Source organism: Bubalus bubalis, chromosome 22 (genome assembly GCF_019923935.1).
Source record: "Bubalus bubalis isolate 160015118507 breed Murrah chromosome 22, NDDB_SH_1, whole genome shotgun sequence".
Taxonomy (NCBI): Eukaryota; Metazoa; Chordata; class Mammalia; order Artiodactyla; family Bovidae; genus Bubalus; species Bubalus bubalis.
In genome coordinates, this window is record NC_059178.1 from 41,611,221 (window position 1) to 41,634,732 (window position 23,512).

Here is a 23,512-nt window from a genome sequence, read left to right on the forward strand (position 1 = left end):
GAAGCTTTACGAAAGTTTATGAGTGCTCTATTGATTTCCTTCAGTCTTTTTTCTCATTGTTCATTTTGAATAGTTTCTGTTTCTATGCAAGTTCATTATTTTTCCCTCAAGTGTCAAGCACCTTTTCAGCTGGATTTTTAAAAAATTGAAGCATAATTGACATACAGCATGGTATCAGTTTCAGGTGTACAACATAGTGGTTCGACATTTGTATACATTGCAAAAGGGTTGACATCAAAACTCTAGTTATGATCTGTCACTTTCAAATATGAAGTACAGCATTACTGACTATAGTTATATTCCCATGACTTATTTACTTTATATTTGGAAGTTTTTATCTCTTAGTACGCTGCCCCTATTTTGTCTAACCCCTCACCCTCTTCCTCTGGCAACCACCAATATGTTTATCTATGAGCTTGTTTAGTGTGTTCATTTATTTTGTTTTTTTTTTTGTTTTTTTTTTTTAGATTCTACAAATGAATGAAATTATATGACATCTGTCTTTCTGTATCTTATTTCATAGTGTTCTTCTATGTTATCACAAAAGCAAGATTTTATTGGTTTTGTGACTGAATAATATTCCATTGTGTAACATACACCACATATCCTTTATCCATTCATCCATCAGTGAACATTTAGATTTCTACATCTTGCCTATTGTAAATAATGATCAGTGAACATAGGGATGCATGTATCTTTTCAAATTAGTCTTTTTGTTTTCTTTGGATAAATACCTAGAAATGTAAGTTTGAGGTCATACGGTGGTTCTGTTTTTAATTTTTTGGAGGAACATCCATACTCTTCCATAATGGCTGCAACAACTTATATTTTACCAACAGGGAATAAGGGTTCCCTTTTCTCCAATTCTTGACAACACTTGTTATTTCCTATCCTTTTGATAAGTCTTTCTGGCAGGTGTGAAATAATGTCTAACTGATGACTCATGATACTGAGCATCCTTTCATGTGCCTGTGGTCCATCTTTACGTCTTCGTTGGAAAAAGTCTACCAGATCATCTGAACTGAGCTCTTTTTTGTACCTGTCATGTCTGAACATGTTCATAGTTTAACTTCTTATATCTGTGGCCTATAGTCATAATAACTTTTTTTTTAATTTTATTTTAAAACTTTACATAATTGTATTAGTTTTGCCAAATATCAAAATGAATCCGCCACAGGTATACCTGTGTTCCCCATCCTGAACCCTCCTCCCTCCTCCCTCCCCATACCATCCCTCTGGGTCGTCCCAGTGTACTAGCCCCAAGCATCCAGTATCGTGCATCGAACCTGGACTGGCGACTCGTTTCATACATGATATTTTACATGTTTCAATGCCATTCTCCCAAATCTTCCCACCCTCTCCCTCTCCCACAGAGTCCATAAGACTGTTCTATACATCAGTGTCTCTTTTGCTGTTTCGTACACAGGGTTATTGTTACCATCTTTCTAAATTCCATATATATGCGTTAGTATACTGTATTGGTGTTTTTCTTTCTGGCTTACTTCACTCTGTATAATAGGCTCCAGTTTCATCCACCTCAGAACTGATTCAAATGTATTCTTTTTAATGGCTGAGTAATACTCCATTGTGTATATGTACCACAGCTTTCTTACCCATTCATCTGCTGATGGACATCTAGGTTGCTTCCATGTCCTGGCTATTATAAACAGTGCTGCGATGAACATTGGGGTACACGTGTCTCTTTCCCTTCTGGTTTCCTCAGTGTGTATGCCCTGTTTTAGTCTTCTAGTTCTACCATCTGTGTCATTTCTGAATTGTTTTCAGTTGATTTTATTTCTTCTTTACGGGTTATTTCTTAATAGATGCCACACCTAGTAAATTATCTCTCTCTCTCTCTTTTTGGATTCCTATAAACATTCTTCAGCTTTGTTCTATGGTGTAATTGATTCAGAAAGTTTGATTCTCTCAGGCTTGTGTTTTAGCTATGTTTAATCCATATTTTACCACTGTTGAGGCAATGATCTTCTTACAACTTTAACTCATGCCACCTGACCCTTTGGCTTCTGCTTCTGTCTAGTGGCTCAAATGGTAAAGAATCTGCCTGCAATGTGGGAGACCCCACTCCAGTATTCTTGCCTGGAGAATTTCATGGACAGAGGAGCCTGGTGGGCTATAGTCCATGGCGTTGCAAAGAGTTGGACACGACTGAGTGACTAACAGTTTGACTTCCTCCCAACTACATATTCTTTTCCTATCTTCCAGTTCCAAGTCCTGGGCACATGACTATGATTAGCTTGGCCTTGTACACCAGAAGCCTCACTCACCACTAGACAGCTTGCCTTTGGATGAACTGCCTTTGGGGAGGAATCCACCGTATTCACTCAGCTGTTGCCAGGGGCACAGAGTCCTACGCATAAGACATTATCTCAGCAGGTCATCATCACATGTTTTCGCTTCGAGAATGGGCTGAGCATGTAGACACATGGAGACTAGTGTGTGCAGTTGTATCTGACTTGCTACATCCTTGTTATTCAGCATCTAATTCATTCATCAGGTGACTCATCATGCTTCTCTTCTAAGTGTCAGGAGACAAGGACAAATGAGAAAACAGGATCCAGCCTAGAAATTTAGACTGCAGGAGGAAATATAATAACGTATGTGGAAATGATGAAGACCAAATTTAGGGTAGTGGTCATTTTTAGGAAAGAAATGGAAAAAAAATTTAAACTTATGCATGTACTGTGGCAAATACTGCACAAATGGTACTTTACTAAGTACCCGTGGTGTGGGGAGGGGAGGAATATAGGTCAACATGAGGGCTCCAGCCTGACAGGCCTGTTTAAAAAGCTCAGCTCTGCTACATCCTGAACTTGTCTGTGCCTCTATTTTCTCATCTATAAAGGAGAGAATAATAGAGCTTAGTTCAAGAAGTTGTACGGATTAAAAGAGCCATTTTGTGCAAAATAATTGGCACACTGTGTTGTCTCCATTCACTCATTACAAACCATATTTCGGTGCAGTCGAGTTCTTGCTCCAGACATCCCAGAAAGGGAGGCCTGAAACAGGTGGGATTTCTGGGGTCGTTCCTAGAGCCTTTTTCATCCAAGATTAAATATTGCAATTCCTCTTGCTCAGAGTATATCATCATCCGCTCCCTTGCAAAACCTCTCTGGCCTCTGGCCACCTGCATTCTTGTGTGGCTTCACTTGGTTGCAGCTGCCTTGGGTGTAACTTGGATGACTTCAGCTTCCCAGGTGCATTCCTGGTGGCATGCAGTCCTCATCACGGACCCAGCTCGGAGCCATGACAGAAAGGTTCAGATCAAACCCACAGCCCACTGCAGCCCCTCAGGCTGAGAGCTGCCAGTGCTGTATTCCAGATCTGGCCTTGGAGACCACAGCTCAGACCTTCCTCTGTGTTTGTAGATTTTCTACTCCCAACATAAAGTAATGTTTGTTGAGTGCCTACTGTGACCCATATGCAGTTCTAAGCAGGCTCTTACGTACACTCTCATATAATATGGAGTATTATTATCTCCATTTTACAAGCAGGTAAACTGAGGCTCAGAGAGGTTAACTGACTGGCCATACTCAGGTTTTCTCAATCTAAAGCCCTGCATTTAATTCCTTCACACCACAGCTGGTCCCCAGGCTGGCCAAGATTAAACAGTGCAACAACTTCCAATCACTGTAGGCATTTTCCTGAAAGATTTCATATGAAAGGTAAAAATCTGTTATGGATGCCTTTATAAAGAGAAAAATTCACCATACTAGCTTGAATTTTGGTATTTGGATATATTTGTTTTTAGCAATGATTTGGGATATTCCCTTTGTGTGGTTTGAATGCTTTCCAGCATTGATATTCTAGGTGAGCTTATTTCCACAGGATTTACAGAGCCACAGTTCATACTCTCACATTTTGGAAATATGTAGATAGAGGGAGACCTAGGGAAATTTAATTTATTAATATTATGTGTGTAACTCTTGGTTCCTAGTATGACCAAAATGGCTTCTGTGCATCCGGGACAGATAAGCTCATGGGGCCCTCTGATCGTCCCTTCCAGCTTCAGGGATCTGTGTTAGGGCATCCAAGAGAATGGATCTCGAGTTATAGAAGGCATTGTGCTTCACTTTAGGAGAAGAGGAACCAGTCTTCATTGCTTTGCCTTAGCATCTCACATCTTACTTCTGAAAGGAAAGAGCCTCCACGTGTTAACACGGCCTGGTAGTACATTCACATGTCCTCTGGCCTCAGACCCAACATGAGGTCTTCCTTTGCAGGGTCTCAGTAGACAGGGGATCATCTGCATTTCCCTTCCTTAGAGGCACCTGGGGAAGAAATGACAGCATCCACTCAACAAGATGGAAGCATTTTTATTTTCCCAAGTTCTAATACTGTTCTAATTTTAAACAAGCTCCAGTGTTCTCATCTGAAAGGAAATGATGTTAACGAATGATATAGAGAAGCTTCACTGTGAACTCATTAGTATAGCCACTAATGACCCATTATTAAGTTACCATGCATGAAGTTTTTCCTGGAACAAGCTGATATATTTAGAAGAACAAATTAAAGTCAGAAGCACAAGGGGAAATGGCAAGGTTCTTATTTTGTTCCTTACCCAAGAACTTCTCTCTCCTCCGTCTGAAAAGAGAACTCAAGACCCAAAGCTGCTGGTCCTTGAGACCACCACACAGGGCAGGCTGAGAGCTGAGCTGTTAGTAGAATCAGATTCACCTAAAATAATAGTCCTGTGTAGTGCATGCGTGGTAAATTGCTTCAATCTTGTCCAACTCTGTGTGACCCTATAGACCGTAGGCCACCATGCTCCTCTGTCCAAGGGATTCTCCAGGCAAGAATAATGGAGTGGGTTGCCATGCACTCCTCCAGGGGATCTTCCCAACCCAGGGATCGAACCCACATCTCTTACGTCTAACCTGCATTGCAGGCCAGTTCTTTACCACTAGTGCCTCCTGGGAAGCCCCAGTTCTATGTAGGGTACCTTATTTTTTATTTCATTTTTTGTTTTCAAATCTGTGATTGTACATAACTTTTAATGTTCAGCTAGCTTGGGGATTCAAAGATACTTGGGCTTCCCTGGTAGCTCAGATGGTAAGGAACCCACCTGTAATGAGGGAAACCTGGGTTCGATCCCTGGGTTGGGGAGATGCCCTGGAGGAGGGCATGGCAACCTACTCCAGTATTCTTGCCTGGAGAATCCCATGGATATAAGAGCCTGGTGGGCCACAGTCCATGGGGTTGCAAAGAGTTGGACATGACTGAGAAACTAAGCAGAGCATATTTTCATATGTTTTTATATTTTTTCTAAATATTCATGAATCCCTAAATAGTGTGTGGTTTTGCTTTGCTGCTGCTGCTAAGTCGCTTCAGTCGTGTCCGACTCTGTGCGACCCCATAGACGGCTGCCCACCAGTCTCCCCCGTCCCTGGGATTCTCCAGGCAAGAACACTGGAGTGGGTTGCCATTTCCTTCTCCAATGCATGAAAGGGAAAAGTGAAAGTGAAGTTGCTCAGTCATGTCCGACTCCTAGCGACCCCATGGACTGCAGCCTACCAGGCTCCTCCGTCTATGGGATTTTCCAGGCAAGGGTACTGGAGTGGGGTGCCACTGCCTTCTCCAGTGGTTTTGCTTTATATGTATTTAAACTTCATAAAAATGATAACATTCTCTTCATGTTCTTCAAATTACTTGTCACTATCAATATACTATGCTTTTAAGAATCATCCAAATTAGTCTATATCACTCTATTTCATTCATTTCTTCAGGTATAGAGTATTCCTTTGTATAAACACGCTGTAATTTTATTTCGCTTTTCTATTTGTTGTTATTTATGCTGTTTCAATTTATTAGCTGTTAGCAGTACAAAGCAATGTAATATATTCTATTCTTGTACATGTCTGTTATCTTTATACATGCAAAGGTGTAAAGGTGTACTCTGTAGTATAAACCTAGAAGTGGATTTTCTGGATTGTGGGATAAACACATCTCCAGATGTATTAAGTGTTTCTCTGAAAGGATTTTACCAGCTTACACTCCCAGACGCAGTATATGGGGGTTTTGTCGTCTTGTTTTGTGACAGTGCAATGGGACCCCACTCCAGTCCTCCTGCCTGGAAAATCCCATGGACAGAGGAGCCTGGAGGGCTGCAGTCCATGGGGTCGCTAGGAGTCAGACACGACCGAGCGACTTCACTTTCACTTTTCCCTTTCATGCATTGGAGAAGGAAATGGCAACCCACTCCAGTGTTCTTGCCTGGAGAATCCCAGGGATGGGAGAGCCTGGTGGGCTGCCGTCCATTGGGTCGCACAGAGTCGGACACGACTGAAGCGACTTAGCAGCAGCAGCAGCATAGTGTCTTCAGGCGTGAATTTTTGTCAGTCTGCAACCTGGGAGGTGTGAAACAATATCTCACTATGGGTTTAGCTTGCATCTCCTCTCCCTGAATTCTAGTGAAAATGAGTATCGTTCATGTATTTACTGGTGATTTAATTTTCTTCTTCAATAAAATGCCCACTGTCTTTTGCTCATTTTTTCTTTGCCTATTTTTCCAGTGGTCAGTTTGTCTTTTTCATATGGATTCAAAGCAGTTCTCTTTGTATCGCTTTCTAATACTTTGTGGTTTGTATGTGTTACAATTAGCTTCTCCCAGGCTCTGGCTTCTCTTTATTCTTATGTGGTCTTTCAGTGTATGTAAATTTACAAATGTTAACATGTGCATATGTATTAAAATTTCCCTTTTTGACTGCCCTTTTGGATTTCTGGTCTGAAAAAATTCTTTTCTATCCTAATATCTAGATGTTGTAAAGTTTTGCTTTTTACATGTTTCACTTAAACTTCCCAGAATTTATTTTTGTGTTTGGCATGAGGAGGGGCTGCTGTATTTTTGTCTTACACGGCTAATAGTTGTCTCAGCACCATTTGTTAAAGAGTCCATTTTTTGGTTTCTTTATTTAGTTACTAAGTCCTGTCTGACTCTTTTGCAACCCCATGGATTGTAGCCTGCCAGGCTCCTCTGTATATGGGATTTCCCAGGCAAGAATACTGGAGTAGTTTGTCGTTTCTTTCTCCAGGGGATCTTCCCCACCCAGGGATTGAACCTGTGGCTCCTGCATTGGCAGGCACATTCTTTACCACTGAGCCACAGGGGAAGCCCAAATAATCCATTATGTTCCTACTAATCTGTAATGACACATCTATCATGAATCAAGATACCATTTGCATATGAATCTGTCATTCCGTGTCTCTGTTCTTGCACCAAGACCACATTCACAATTAACCACTGTGGTTTTAGAATGGGCTTGATATCTAGTGGGGCCAGTGATCCACTTTGTTCTTATTCAAAGTTGTCTTGGTCATCCTTGGATCTCAGTTCTTCCATAAACATTTTGGAGCCACCTTGTAATGTTCCATGAAAAATCCATTTGGAATGTTGAATGAAATCGATTTGAAATTGTATAAGTTGAAAAAGAATTGTCATCTTGACTGTATTGAATCTTTCTATATGTGAATGTGATCTAGTTGTTTAGATCATTTATTTAGGTCTTTTACTAAGACGGTATGTCTTTCTTATAATGAAGTAATTTGTAGTTACCATGTAGTTAACTTAATAATTGTTGCTGTTATATGAAAATACAATTAGTATTTGCACATTTTACATTGAGAAACCTTGTTGGGCTCTTATTAATTCTAATAACTTGTAGGGTTTTTGGATTTTCTAAATAGATCATATTATCTGCAAATAATGACATTGTATTTCTTTTCCTTCCTTATGCTTTTACTTGTTTATCTTATCTTAGTGTGCTGGCTAAGACTACCAGAATAATATCAAATACAAGCAATTCTGGGAGTCTCCTATCATTTCTAATATTAAACTTAAATGCTTCAACATTAGGAATGATGCTTACCATAGTTTAAAAAATTTGTTTTTACTAAATACCCATTGTCAGGTTTAGAAAATTTTCTTCTATTTCTAATAATAATGAGTTAATTCCATTCTGCTTTCCAAATTGTTGAGTTGACCACTCATTATGCTTTAGAAATATCCTAAAAATTTTAATAAATAGTCTTTTCATACATAGTCTTTTGATATATAGTCTTGATATAATACTCTTTGAATGTTTTCTAATTTTCTGTATATTTCTTCTTTGACCTGAATTAATTAGAAGCATTTAAAAACTTTACAATTATATGGATTTTTCAAATGTATCTTCTTGTTATTTATTTTTAACTCAGTTGTTTTGTGGTTAAAAAGGTAGCGCACATGAAAACCAACTCTTGTCATTCACTCATGAGCTTGAACTTTGTTGCAGGATTGACAGTCAGTTTTTAAATAGTTTCTGTGTATTTGAAAAGATTATGTTTTCTTTAATTTGGGGCACCAGGTTATATATATATATATATATATATATATATATATATATATATATATAGATCTGCTAGGTAAAATTTATTAATCAGGTTGCTGCTGCTGCTGCTAAGTCGCTTCAGTCGTGTCTGACTCTGTGCGACCCCATAGATGGCAGCCCACCAGGCTCCCCCGTCCCTGGGATTCTCCAGGCAAGAACACTGGAGTGGGTTGCCATTTCCTTCTCCAATGCATGAAAGTGAAAAGTGAAAGTGAAGTCGCTCAGTCGTGTCCGACTCTTTGCGACCCCATGGACCGCAGCCTACCAGGCTCCTCTGCCCATGGGATTTTCCAGGCAAGAGGACTGGAGTGGGGTGCCATTGCCTTCTCCAATTAATCAGGTTAAGCAAGTCTATTTCATTCGTAACAGTTTCTCTTAGTCACTGTGTGAGAGGCGTAGGAAACCCCTCCACCTGATTGTGGATTAGATTTGGCTGCATATAACAGAAAGAGAAATATGTGATAGTAGCAAAAAGAAGATAGAAGTTATGTAAGGCATAACTGTGTTTATATGGATGATAAAATTCTCTCTATGCCTAAGGATCCAAGTTGATGTATTAGATGCCTAGTGAGCCCAGACTGTAGGTGTTACTGAGCTTAGATCTGGGTCCTCACTGCTCAGAAACCAATACTCAAGATTCAAGTGCCAGTAGAAACAGAAAGGTTTCTTTAATCAGAAAGCCAGCATCCTGAGGAGAAGGTGGATTCATGTCCCCATATCAACTCCAAAGACTTTTCTCAGCTGTGAAAAGATTATGGGGTCCATGGGGTCGCGAAGAGTCGGACATGACTGAGCGACTTGACTTTCACTTTTCACTTTCATGCATTGGAGAAGGAAATGGCAACCCACTCCAGTGTTCTTGCCTGGAGAATCCCAGGGACAGGGGAGCCTGGTGGGCTGCCGTCTATGGGGTCGCACAGAGTCGGACACGACTGAAGCAACTTAGCAGCAGCAACCTGATTAATAAATTTTACCTAGCAGATGAATATATATATATATATATATAAAAAACCTGGTGCCCCAAATTAAAGGGGGAAGTGATTAAAGGGGGAAGTGATCTCACTTAATCAGTGAGATGTGTGCATGCTCAGTCACTTCAGTTGTGTCTGACTCTTTGTGACCCCGTGGACTGTTGCCTGCCAGGCTCCTCAGTCCATCGGATTCTCCAGACAAGAATACTGGAGTGGGTTGCCATGTCCTTCTCTAGGGAATTTTCCCAAGCCAGGGATCAAACCCACGCCTCCTGCATTGCAGGCAGATTTCTATACTGACTGAGCTAGCAGGGAAGCCTTAATCATTGAGACAGAGGTGCGGATTCATTGCCATCTCCCATTGCATGCAAGCTCGTCAGCTCTTTGTGATCTTTCTTTAGATGCTATCTTGTTCTCACAATTTTTCATAGGATTACTGACAGGGAGGCTGGGGAGAAGATATCGTCATCTGTTAATTACTTATTCTTCATTTTTACTTCTTTAATCTAAAGAAGAAACCAACAGGAAGCAAGATACTGTGTGATCAAAAGGTTTGAAAAGTGTGCTTGGCGCCAGTCAGAATGGCTGTGATCCAAAAGTCTACAAGTAATAAATGCTGGAGAGGGTGTGGAGAAAAGGGAACCCTCTTACACTGTTGGTGGGAATGCAAACTAGTACAGCCACTATGGAGAACAGTGTGGAGATTCCTTAAAAAACTGGAAATAGAACTGCCTTATGACCCAGCAATCCCACTGCTGGGCATACACACCGAGGAAACCAGAACTGAAAGAGACACGTGTACCCCAGTGTTCATTGCAGCACTATTTATAATAGCCAGGACATGGAAGCGACCTAGATGTCCATCAGCAGACGAATGGGTAAGAAAGCTGTGGTAGATATACACAATGGAGTATTACTCAGCCATTAAAAAGAATACATTTGAATCAGTTCTAATGAGGTGGATGAAACTGGAGCCTATTATACAGAGTGAAGTAAGCCAGAAAGAAAAACACCAATACAGTATACTAACACATATATATGGAATTTAGAAACATGGTAATGATAACCCAGTATGGGAGACAGCAAAAGAGACACAGATGTATAGAACAGTCTTTTGGACTCTGTGGGAGAGGGAGAGGGTGGGATGATATGGGAGAATGGCATTGAAACATGTATAATATCATATAAGAAACTAATCGCCAATCCAGGTTCAATGCAGGATACAGGAAGCTTGGGGCTAGTGCACTGGGATGACCCAGAGGGATGGTATGGGGAGGGAGTCAGGGGGGTGGTTCAGGATGGGGAACACGTGTACACCCGTGGTGGATTCATGTTGACGTATGGCAAAACCAATACAATATTGTAAAGTAATTAGCCTCCAATTAAAATATAAATAAAAAAAACAAAAACAAGAAAGAAACGTGTGCTCGGGCCAGAGATGAGTAGAGCCTGGGGGTGCCTGGTTTAAGGTTAGTTATAGTTTTGCTAAAGTGACAAAACAAAGGGGGGCCAGCTGCAGAGAGCTTTCTCCTGCTGAAAGCTGCTCACAGAGGCTTTGGTTACTCCCTGCTTGGAGCAACTGGGGATGGTGGTTTCTTCCCTCTGCGTCTGCTCCCACCTCTGAGGGGTTGCCAGAGCTGACTCACCTTTTCTAGGGAGAACAGCTGTGCGACTTACGGCAGAATGTGTGTGCTGTGATAGGCCCATCTTTCTCCTGTGCTGGGGACCTTGTGTTCCCCACGAGGCAGGCATATTCATCAAATCAAGTAGGCTATCACCCAAGCTATATATCAGAAATATTTGTGTCTTAGTTTAGATGTTTTCCCGATAAACAAAGGTTCAGTTGTCTGTAACAGATTTTATTATTCCCCAGAGGTCCAACAGACTCTCCTTCCCAGCTAACCCTCTTTTTTATTTTGCATATAGTTACCTAATTTTACTTTCTTCCATCCATTCTCCTGACTTAACATTTTCTGTGGCTCCCCTCTTATTCTTCACTAAGGCCTTCACATAGCTGACCATCCCCATCACAGCATCTTAAGTGAACAGTCCAGATTGTTTGTGTGGTATCATCCAGAATCAAGTGCTGTCCTTTGAACAAGCTGCTTGTTCATGGACACTTCTTGACATGGAAATGAAACTTCCTTAATTCCATTCAGATTTCAGACCATTGACATTTTTTTTTCCTCCTTATCTGTCATCCCAATACCTTGTTTTAAAGATGATACAATTATTTGGGGACATATATTGAGAAATAGGTATATAGCAAAATATTTTTAGTACACGTAAGAGAAAACAGTTTTAGGCTGAATATTTCTTCCAGGTCATCAGAGTCTTATCAGAAACCAGTTTTAAAATGCGCGCGTGTGTGTGTATGGAGAGAATATGTATTTATATTTTAAGCATATCCTGGAATACTTTTTGATAATAATATCACTCATTATTGATGACTGCTTATATGCCAAGCCTGCTGCTTGGTATTTTATATGCATTATTGCCTTTTTGTCCTCCGAGCATGTAAAGCAAGTTACTTATCTCCATATACAGATGAAGATCTTGGAACAGAAGACCTGAGACACTCAGTAATTTCCCCCAGCCATTACCTAGGTACTGGCAGACCCTCAGTTCTAACCAAGGCTGACTGATTCCTACATTAGTCCTTTTAATCACTGGATGAGCCACTCAAACATTGACTCGTTGTATCTTTAGGTCATCAGTGAGTGGTCTTCTCACGTCATCCTTTAGGCAGCACCAAGAGTCCTTGGCAGCAGAGAGAGAGAGGCGGCGACAGGAGAGAGAGGAAAGGTTGCAGAGAATAGAACGAGAGGAAAGAAACAAATTCAGGTAAGATGGATTTAAAATTTTTTTTAATGAACTGAAAATTAAAGCACATGCCTTCACTGTTGCATATGGTTAATCCTGGTATTAAAGGATTAGGGATTAATATGCTTGCTTCTGACACTGCCTCTGTTTTCAAGAAGAGCAAGCCTGAAACAGGCTTGATCTGGTTTCTTGTAGCCTGTCTTCCTTTAACCTATGGCAGGAAACAGAGCCAGCCAGCCAGATTCAATTAAGGCCTGTGTGTTCTTGGGGCCTTCATTATCTAAAATGGTTTTATCCAGGCCTTCCTGAAGGCAGAGGACCTAATTGGCTTAATTTGACATTTTCCCCTGAAGCTATTCATGTTTTATTCATATTCTATTGGACACCTAAAAGAAAATGCTTTTCCACTTCCTGGTTTCTTACTCCTTGTAGCAATATTTCATATTTTTTTAAGGCAATAGTATTTCCTCCTGTTGGAGAGAAGGAATTGTATTGATTAGTCCCAGGCCATTGTCCCCCCTGGTCTCTTTGGTCTCTGTCCAGCTCTAAAGATGTGTTCTTGGGTGGCCCACTCCAGTTTCTGTGTCTTGGCCTGTCTGCTCTGCTGAATCCAGGATCTCTCCTTTTCTCCTTCAGTCAGATCAACCTTTCCCCCCATCCTCCTGATCCACGTCCTAACACTCCTCTGGCCTGGGTTCATGCTGTGGAGTTCTTTTTAAAATGCTGGACACTTGGTTCATCTTTTCTTACACTTTTCATTCCTCCTACTCTTCCTTTCTTCCCTTTGTCTTTCCCCTCCTTTCCTCTTGCCTTCTCCATCTCCTTCCTCCACCCTCCTTCATATTCCCATTCATCTCCCCTGTAGTTTCTACACTCTTGTTTCTTATTTCTCTCCCATCTCCACTTCCTGTTTCCTCCGTTCACTTTTTTTGGGAAACAGTCTTCAATCAATTACTCACAGTGAAATCTATGAAGGATGTAAAGCATTGTCAAGGAGGATTTACAAGTTCAATAAGTTTTTTTTTTCCCAGCAGCCAAAAAGAGTATAGACTCCTCTGTTTATGGGATTTTCCAGGCAAGAATACTGGAGTGGGTTGCCATTTCCTCCTCCAGGGGATCTTCCTGACCCAGGAATCAAACCTGCATCTCTTATGCTCCCTGCATTGGCAGGCAGATTCTTAAGCTCTAGTGAGAAGCCTATATATAATCATAGAAATGAGCAGAGCTGTGAATTTGCCTTAACCATAACTCACTACTATATGAAAACAAGTATCCCAAGTCTGGTGGGTAAAAAACGAATCCTGACTTTTGTAAGATGGGGATTCACAAGCTGCATGAAGTAAAGCAACATCATTATCACACCATATTTGTATGGTGTACCTTGAGCTGTCAGATTTCTACCAAATGATACATGGAAAGGCCAGACCTGTATGCACCATTTCTCACGAGGTAGCTCTGGAAGTTGTCACTTTTGGAAAAACCAATTTGTAAAACTACTGGAACAGGTTAGATGCTTCATGATTCAGGGCTTTCTGAGAGAGCCACATATTTCACCACCAAATAGCAGCTGAGCATCTGACTGAAACACATGGAAAATTCAGAGATTAGCTTACACATTTAAGGTTTTGATTGAAAACCTCTTAAAACAAGGTTCCAGATCTGGGAAAGATGAAATCAGCATGCTCCCTCCTGTCTCTTCTATGCCATCACGCAATGCAGCCATCAGTCATGGACAGATTTAAAGCATGGAGCGCTGAAAACTCTGAACTGGAAAAGGGAGCAGGTGAATTGGGGATAGAGGCTAGCATTCAAAGTTCCACCAAAACCAGGGAGAGTTCACCATTTTTCCCTTCAGTATCACATGGCATGACTCAGAAGCATCCCTAAACCCAGAAGCACATGCCAGGTGTGAGCTGAAAGAGCTCTAAGGGAACGCCTCTTTTTTTGGACTGTTGTCATTGTTCAGTCACTAAGTCATGTCTGACTCCTTGCCAACCATGGACTGCAGCACACCAGGCTTCCCTCCTTTACTGTCACCCAGAGTTTGCTCATACTCATGTCCGTTGAGTTGGCGATGTCATTCAAACATCTCATCCTCTGTCACCCCTTCTCCTGCCCTCAATCTTTTCCAGCGTCGTGATCTTTTCCAATAAGTTGACTCTTCGCATCAGGTGGCCAAAATATTGGAGCTGCAGCATCAGTCCCTCTGATGAGGAGCAGCAAAAGGAATTCCTGAGGGTTGGAGAGTTGAGAAGTCTCCTGTTTAATCTTATTTTTTCCTTTGTATCTCTCCCAGCCTCCAAGCAATATGGTTACAGAAGCACAGTGATGACATTAGGGTCCAGGCAGGAGCCTAAAACTCAGGGAGGGAACCCTTCCTGTGCTCAGAAGAGTGTGATGCAAGAACACTTCTTTTCTCCGTGTCTCCTCCTGCTGCATTGCCCTGTAAGCAGATGGAGGTACTGAAAGCCTGAAGCAGAGCAGGGAAAGTAAAGCCCAAGTTTTTTGCCCAGAGGACCAGGAAGGGAGACCTAAGGAGTCCAGAAAATGATGGGAAAGTTATAAAAAGTAGAGAGGTCAAGAGAGCAATCCAGAGGTCATCTCTAGTTTGTGCACATGTGACTCAGAACCTAAACAGGATTCTGAGTCCTGTTCTGAGTCCACGAACTTGGAAAACTAAGTTCAGAGTGGAACACACTTAGGTATCAGACTGGCCACAGGGTGGTGCATATGAGGACCTGATATGAAGAGCATTAAAAATATTTGAGAACTGATCTAATGCTGGAACCAATATCAGAAGGCAGTCAGAGCTTACAGGCTGAGCTAACTTGGTTGATTGCCTGCTAAAGGAAAACAATCAAGATTCTTCATAGAATTTAAATAAGGCTCAGAGTCTCATTGCAAAATATTTAAAATATACAGAATGCAATCCAAAAGAGTTTGTCATAGGAATCCAGGGGAAAAAAATCTTCAAAGGGAAAAGAGAATCAAAATATGCTGAACACAAAAGGGCATAGATGTTGTCATTATCAGACACAGACTTTAAAGCAGCTGTTATAAACGTGTTCTAAGATGTAAAGGCAAATGCTTTTGAAACAAATGAAAAGTCTCTGCAAAGAGATGGAAAATATAAAGAAGAAGCAAATGGAAATACATAGAGAAGCAGAAAATACAATAACCAAAATAAAAAAGGCTTTTAATGGTTTCAGCAGCAGAATAGAAATGAGAGAGAAGTCAGTGAATTTGAAGATGAAACAACAGAAATTATCCGATCTGAAAGACAAAACGAAATATTGGAAAAAAAAAAAAAAACAGTCATGGGCCTGTAAAATAATACATCTTAGCGTTTGTGTCTTTGAAGTCCCAGAAGAATAGGACAAGAGTGCATTGTAATATGTATTCAGCCCATATATTGGTAGTGTAAGAATTAGACCTGGGCAACCTCATCTTCAGAGACCATGCTCATAACTAACTATTCGCTATTTTCTCTTGGTCACCAAAGAATCTCACTCATCATTTAAGAGCATAGTGAGATCCTGGCAAAATAAGTCTAGAAAGGAATGCTGATTATCAGTACAGACCACACAGAACTACTGATTATGACGACTTCAAATCTATCCTGAAAATCTGAGGATGTGAATGAAAAGAAATTCAAAGAAGGAAATAGGAAAAGCTTTATAGAATCATGCCTGAGATTAGCCATATGGCTGACCCTTTATTAGCCACCTCATTGATACAAGTTATTCATGTTCCTTGTGCTGTTTTCTTTGCAAAGCATTCTTATCTGTTGTTATTTTTGTTGAATATTATCATAATTTTCCCGGGTTTTGGGAAATGTTATTTCTAGCGTGGTAAGTGATGAGAATGGATGTTTATAAATGATAACACATTTGTGCCTTTGTTGGTTTTCCTCCCCCCTCTTAACCTGGTTTAGTTGCTCTTACTATCCCTTTATATCCAGGTTATCAGTGCACAGAGGGGTGGAGTACTTAAGCTACCTTATGAGGTTCAGTGTAGAAAACTGTGATGTCACAGTGCTCCAGGAAAACAAATAGTTTACTGAGAAGAGACTGACCACACAGTCTTAGACTTAGATTCAAGTTGGAGCCTCACAGGAGAAACAGACAAACAAGCATTAAAATTAGATATATTTGGGCATATTATGGACAAAGACAAGAGAGAATGCACAAAAGCTTCCAGGGATCTCTGCTTAGAAACTGAAGTGTGAGGGATTCAGAGGAAGAATCTTGGGCTGTGGCAGGAATATCTAAACTGTAGAGTGCATAATGGCCAAGACACTTGGGCCCACCCAGATTTAAATCTTGAGATGAATGTTGGGGAGTTACCGGAGCTTGGTTGTGTGGTACTCACCGCTGAATACTATTGCTTGCTTGTCATTGCCGTATCTTATTGATGACTTGGTTTACCTTTTAAAAATCTTTTTGTTTCACCCCCCTTCCCCATATACTTAAAGTCTTCTTTCTGAAGAGTAATTAGAGTTCTGAGTGAATCCAGTAATCCTTTGTTTTCATTTCTGTGATTTTATAGAAAAATTTAGTACTTTTAAAGTGTAGCCTTTACGTTTATATTTTAAAAATTTAACAATAACCACTTTCCATTTCTGAGATGATAGTCAGCGTTCATGATATACTCTGTTAATAATTTCTTGGCAATTTTATGAGCCTCTAATTCTGTTGTTTTCCTTCCCCATTTTGTTTGTTTTGCATACTTCCATTAGCCGAGAGTATTTAGACAAAAGAGAAGAACAAAGACAAGCAAGAGAAGAAAGGTTTGTATATCTCTTCTTTCCCATTGTAACCAAATGGCATGTGACGTGTCACTCTTAACGAAGCCTGCAGAGGAGACTTTGGTAGTTAAAATACAATAGCTTCACCTAAGACCTAAGACCTTGGGGAGCTGGCATTTTGCAGAATAGAGTGTCCTGGTTATCTCCATTTTCCAAGAAAGTACAGATTAATTATTTAGTGCCATCATGGTGTGAGATATATGTGTCTGTTCCTCCAACACTCTTCTCCAAATAAACATACAGTTTAGCTTATTGACATATGGTATATATTTTAAATGTCTTTTTACTACCACTGTTGAGCCTGGGTTAGGTGTCCCTCCTGTGTGTTTCCAAGTCATTTGTTCAGCATTTCTTCAACAAATATTTGAGCCCACACACTATGCCAGGCACTGGCTAGGGTGCCAGACCCTCCTGAGATTCTCCCTGGAGGTGCCTGACCACTTACCCATCCCCTTACTGAACTGTACTCAGTTCTTGCATGGCAGGAACCATACCTGGTTTTCCTGGGTATCCCAGTGCCTGCCATAGGGCTTGCAGGTAGCAGAGACTTCGGAAGAATGTATTGAATAAATGGGGCTTCCCTGGTAGCTCAGCGGTAAAGAATCTGCCAGCAATGCAGGAGACATGGGTTTGATCCCTGGTTTGGGAAGATCCCATGGAGAAGGAAATGGCAACCCGCTCCAGTATTCTTGCCTAGAGACTCCCAGGCTCAGCCTGGTGGGCTACAGTCCATGGGGTTGCAAAGAGTCAGACATGATTTAGCAACTAACCAACAACCAACAATTGAATAAAGGAGCAAAAGAACCAACAGCTTTAAAATATTTAAGCTGTTAAACCAGTTTGTTCATTTCAATGGCAACATACTTTGGATCCCTTTAAACCATATCAAGTTAATATATTCAGTGTCTGGTAAACTTAGATAAGCAAAGGAAATTGTTTTTGGAAGTAGACCAGCAAAAGGCAAGTTTACCACTAGCTGGACACAACTGTCCAGCTGTACAGTTGTGAGAGCTGGACCGTAAAGAAAGCAGAGTGCCAAAGAATTGATGCCTTTGAACTGTGGTGCTGGAAAAGACTCCTGAGAGTCCTTTGGACAGCAGTGAGAGAGATCAAACCAGTCAATTGTAAGGGAAATCAACCCTGAATTCTCGTTGGAAGGACTGATGCTGAAACTCCAGTATGTTGGTCATCTGATGCAAACAGCTAATTCATTGAAAAAGTCCCTGATGCTGGGAAAGATTGAGGACAGAAGGAGAAGAGGTTGTCAGAGGATAAGATGGTTAGATGACATCACAGATGCAATGGACATGAACTTGGGAAAACTTAGGGAGATGGTGAGGGACAGGGAGGCCTGGCTTGCTACAGTCCATGGGTCACAAAGATCGGACCCAACTGTGCGACTGAACAGCTGTCCAGCCTGCAGTTATTCCCTCTACCACCAGGTGGGGGTTACTGCACAGAGAGACTGGAAAGGCTGGGCTCATACCAGAGCCAGTCCGGAACCAATCAGTCTCTGAACTATGCCAATAAAAAGTGGAATTGTGCTAATTTTTTTTAGACACCATTAGCTAAATAGATCAGGACAGTCTGAGACAGGGAAGAGTGGAGACTGTCTGTGTTCAATTAAAAGTTAGATGCTTACGTTGGCCTCATAAACAAAACCATCATGGCATTACTTTAATTCCAGTGTTCTATTAGATTATTGCCATCCTGATAACCAGTTGTGGCCAGCAAATTTATAGTAAAAGATGCTGGTAAAGAAACTCTAGTAAGTACCTGTTTTTTGTTTTTTGTTACACTGGAGGACATGACATATACCCTGGTTTAAGAAATCAAATTTTGGGACTCCCTTGCTAGTCTAGTGGTTAAGACTTCACCTTCTAATGCAGGAGGTATGGGTTCGATCCATGGTCAGGGAGCTAGGATCCCACATGCCTCATGACTGAGAGACCAGAACATAAAACAGAAGCAGTATTATAACAAATTCAATAAAGACTAAAAAAAATGGTTCACATTAAAAAAAAAAATCTTAAAAAAAAAAAAGAAATCAAGTTGTATCTTTTAGCTTTCCCTCTGGACTCTGAACTTTTTTGAGCTTTTGGACAACTTGACAGTCATGTTGTATCTGTACAGGCAAGACTTTAAAGCTCCTGGAGAGAAGACCAGGTGCTGTGTGCGTCAAGATCTGAGCTGGTTCAGACTGGAATCTAGTTTTTTCCAAATTGCTGAGGGCTGCCTCATTCTGCATATTATTTACTACTCTTTCCCCTGAAGTAGAGCATCACTTACCTGGAAAACTCACGCAGAGGAGGTTTCTACTCCTCTTCTCTGGCCTCCACTCTCTCCCCGACACCACCCGCCACCCTAGGTCTTCTTAGCTGGTGCGGGAGTGGGTTCTCCATGGCCTCATGTGGGGTTCTTTCTGTACAGCCTGCCTTTCTGTTTACCTGAGATTTGGGGAAGCAGCCAAGTGTTTTCCTTTGATTTGGACCAGCTACTTTTCCTGGTTAGTTGGCTGTTTGAATTACCTGGTAAAGATGGAAGTGAGGGAGATATACTTTCATCCCTTGTTGGAAAGCAGTTGGGAGTTCCTGGTAAGCCAGGAAAAGATAAGATTTCCAAGTTATAATGGAACTTGGAAATGGATGGGAAAACTAATGGAGATCAGAGGTGGAAAGAGACATGGAGGAGAACTCCATCTGTTAACTCTTCAAGGTGGAGCCAGGCTTGTTTGTTTGGTCCCATGACTCAGAAAAGACAGCCAGACTCACAGCAGAGAGGTTTTGAGGTTCATATAACCTAGTGTAATGAGATGAATGTCATTTTGCTATTTTGAGGGGTAATGGCCATGCATACAAATTTGGTTTAATTTTTAATTTTAAAATTTCATGTCATCCCATTCCATAATTTTAGGTAAGCTGTTTTATTGATAATGGTGCGGATCCAGAGTAAGTCTCTGTCTGGTCTATTTCTAATTTTTTGTAAGTATTATAAGAAAGTCTCTGTCTGATATTGATTGACTTGATGTTCACGAATGATTCTTTTTTAGGGGTGATAAGGAATGAGATCCGGGCTGGGAATCATTGGGTTGGGGTGGAGGTCAGGGTGAGAGTGGTCTGAGGGAGCTGGCAGGACTTGGAGAGGAGGTGCCTTATGGGAAGCAGAGGTTCTGGGGACAGAGTGCAAAGGGGACGGCTGGGACTGGGCGAGGATTTGGGAAATCATGCATCAAAGTGATCCTGAAGCAGTAAGAGTGGATTCTGAACATGATCTGAGGACAGACTAGAAGTTAGAGGGAGCCAGGTTTTGGTTTAAGGGAGAATTTCCAAGCACTTGGGTGGCAGGAAGAGTCATTAGTAAGTAGGTGCAGTGAAAAGTCATGCCGGGTTTCTAGTGCCTACTAGAGATTTAATAATTTAGATTTGAGCAAGCTCTGGGAGTTTGTAATGGACAGGGAAGTCTGGCGTGCTGCAGTTCATAGGGTCGCAAAGAGTCGGACATGACTGAGCGACTAAGCTGACTGAACTGAGTGCTTTTAGTTTTTAGCATATGACAGGCACTCAACAGAATATTTAATAAATAATGAAAAGATAAATGAATTAGATGTGGACAGAGGCAGGATAATGAGAATGTTTCAACGAGGGTAGGCAAAATGAAAAGTATTTTGAGTCGGGGGCATAGTCTGTTGATAGAGACCCAGTACTTTGTTCCTAGGAGGCTACGTCAGAGTCTGTTGATTGGAGGCAGTGTTGCTAGGCAGCCGAGGCGTGACCATCATCAAATGGGCTAGGGGGCTCCTAGGATCGAGCACCACTTAGATCACTCTCGCAGGGAAGGTCGGGATAGAGGTCCGGCTTCCTCCCCAGGTTTTGCCAGAGGTGTCCATGGGGCAGGAGAGGCTGCTGAGGTTGAAGATCTCTACGCTGGGTAGCCTGGTGCTCCCCGAGCTTGAAGGTCTCCACACTGGGTAGCCTGGCGCTCCCTGAGCTTGAAGGTCTCCACGCTGGGTAGCCTGGCGCTCCCTGAGCTTGAAGGTCTCCACGCTGGGTAGCCTGGTGCTCCCCGAGCATGCCCATCACCACTCCACCCATCGCAGGAATACAGAAACATAGCGGCTCTTGACACTTGGGCCTCCCCACCTCTGCCGTGTTTTAATGTTAATTGTGGAAAAGTATACATAACATATAACTTACTGTTTTAACAATTTTAAAATGTATAATCCAGTAGTGTTAAATATATTCACATTTTTGTGCAACTAGCCTCCAGCACTCTTTGTCTATAGAACTGACCCCTTAACCCTAAATCCTGCCATTTTTGTCTGTCATCTAAACATCTTAAAAACAAGTCAGATTAAACCCCTGACTCGTCCCCTCTGCCTGTCTCAGGGATCCTCAAGGGTGACCTCCATGAGCCAAGAGGTACACAGGAATAGTCTTTGAGAAGTCTATCCAGACCCTGGATCCCCTGGGGTCCCCCCTGAAAATGGGGTGAACCCTTTGGCTGCCAGCACATACCTACCAGCCTGGCTGCCCACAGGGAGGGGATCAGAGAGGCTAGGGTGGGGCTGGCAGAAATGGAGGTTGGTGATGGGTTGTCCTCCTGGCCTGAAGCCTTCTGTGTGGGGCTTCGTTACTTCTCTCCCTGATTTTGCTAGAGCATGGCTTCCCTCCTCTAGGATCCCCATCTCTGGGACATGTCCAGACCCTCTTGTTTGCCCTGGATTCCTCCTGCCCCCTGCCCTTGCCACTTGGACTCCACATGGGGACATGTGGGCCCGTAATGTGATCTCCTGGCCTCCCAGCCTTCCTGGCTTTCCATTTGCCCCCAGCCCTTTTATAATAAAATACAGGTCCCAACACTTGCCCTCAAGACCACGGTCTTCCACGATTCCTGTCACTTCCACCACCTGGTAGTTTTTTGGGGCCCATCTGCATTAACTTCAGAAATATCTCCTTTATGGTACTTTTCCTACTTTTTGAGAGATGACGTTGTTGGCAAGGAAAGTCCAGAGTCTCTAAAGCTTTCTTTCTGGGTCGAGTTTCACCCTGTTAACCATGAGACAGACATTTGTAAATGCAGATCCACATCATGCGTTTTACCAGAGAGTCACCAGGAAAGTAAGCTCACTCCGCAAGAAAGTGAAATCTGCAGCCCTGCCCTCTGGCGCCCTGGGCCGCAGGGAGACGAGAGCAGGTGGGCTGCTCCTGGAGGGTTCTTTGCCTCCTTCCCATCAGCCCATGAATGCACGTGCCCAGGGAAAGAACTGAGGATGGTGATCTTCCTGTTCTCAAAAAGTCCTATCATCTGCTTGTTGAAAACAGACATACACATGTGAAAAGATGACTAAATATGCCAGGCAGTAAATGTAAAATGCCATCTGAGTTGAATGGGCTACATATCCGACATGAGTTCAGAGGCAAGGGCAAGATCACTTCCAGCTGTGGTGGTCAGGACAGGCCCCCCTGGGGAAGATGCGCGTGCGAGCCTGTCCGGGGCCTGGCAGGAGAGCTGTGATGACTGCAGACCTGGGAGCCATGCCCCCTGAAGGATGGATGAAGAAATGTGTGCTTTCTAAAGGCATTCTTTTAAAAGGTTCAGTGTGTGTGCTCTGCCTTTCTTATCCAGCTGAAGTAAGAGCGCCGTGTATGCAGCGTCTGGGTGGGGGCTACAGGGTCTAGGGCCGGGGGCTTGCCCTTGGGAAGTAACTAAAGCAATGAGTTCACGTGGATGTGAGTGAGGGTCTGGAATAAGCATTTGCAAAGTTTTGTGGTGGGTGTGATAGTCAAAAGGGGTTTCCCAGGTGGCGCCGGTGGTAAAGAACCCGCCTGCCAATGCAGGAGACATCGGAGACGTGGGTTTGATCCCTAGATCGGGAAGCTTCCCTGAAGTTGGGCATGGCAACTCACTCCAGTATTCTTGCCTGGAGAATCCCATGGACGGAGGAGTCTGGTGGGCGAGAGCCCATAGGATTGCAAAAGAGTCGGACACCACTGAAGCGACTTAGCATGCACGCACACATGATAGTCAAAAACCTGCTACAGCTGAGTTCATGAATTTATTCCTGAACAAATAATGACGGGTAAAATTAGCAGACATCTGGAAGAGGCACATATTTCAGAGTTATTTTGGTCTGATCTATAAAGCACTCTATGAGGAATATGATTGGTAGCTGGTCTTAATAAACAGTTAGTGGGTTCTGCCTGCCTGAAATGCAAAACAGATGTATCTTTGTTCTTTTAAACTGACTTTGATGAATAAACTATATGTGACGTCAGGGCCAAGCTATTGGATGTCTGAGTCCTACTCAGAAATATTTTAGAATATAAAAAACTTTCCATGGTCGACACCGAGAGAACAAAGTGAATTCCAGTCACATTGCTGTTAGCGTTGAAGCAGGTTCAGAAATCCAGGGAGGGCTTCATCCAACAACCTTTTGGTATTTCGGGGCATTGTTCCTGTCTGCTGCACCAAGGCACCCTCCCATTTCACAGCTGCGAGCTCTGAGGGCGTGTGGTTTTCAGCTGTCA

At 42.2% G+C, this 23,512-nt stretch overlaps 1 protein-coding gene across 11 annotated transcripts in view; it reads left to right on the plus strand.

Annotated features, from left to right (window-relative positions):
• Positions 1 to 23,512, plus strand: part of FHOD3 (formin homology 2 domain containing 3) — a 521,378-nt gene that overhangs the window by 401,005 nt on the left and 96,861 nt on the right. For 9 of the 11 annotated variants that reach the window (XM_044934658.2, XM_044934659.2, XM_044934662.2 and 6 more), the window contains 2 exons: positions 12,065 to 12,199; positions 16,917 to 16,967. In XM_044934658.2, the coding sequence (XP_044790593.2) occupies positions 12,065 to 12,199; positions 16,917 to 16,967 (186 nt within the window). The remainder of the gene's footprint in view (positions 1 to 12,064; positions 12,200 to 16,916; positions 16,968 to 23,512) is intronic. The other 2 variants (XM_044934661.2, XM_044934668.2) reach the window with 1 other exon arrangement.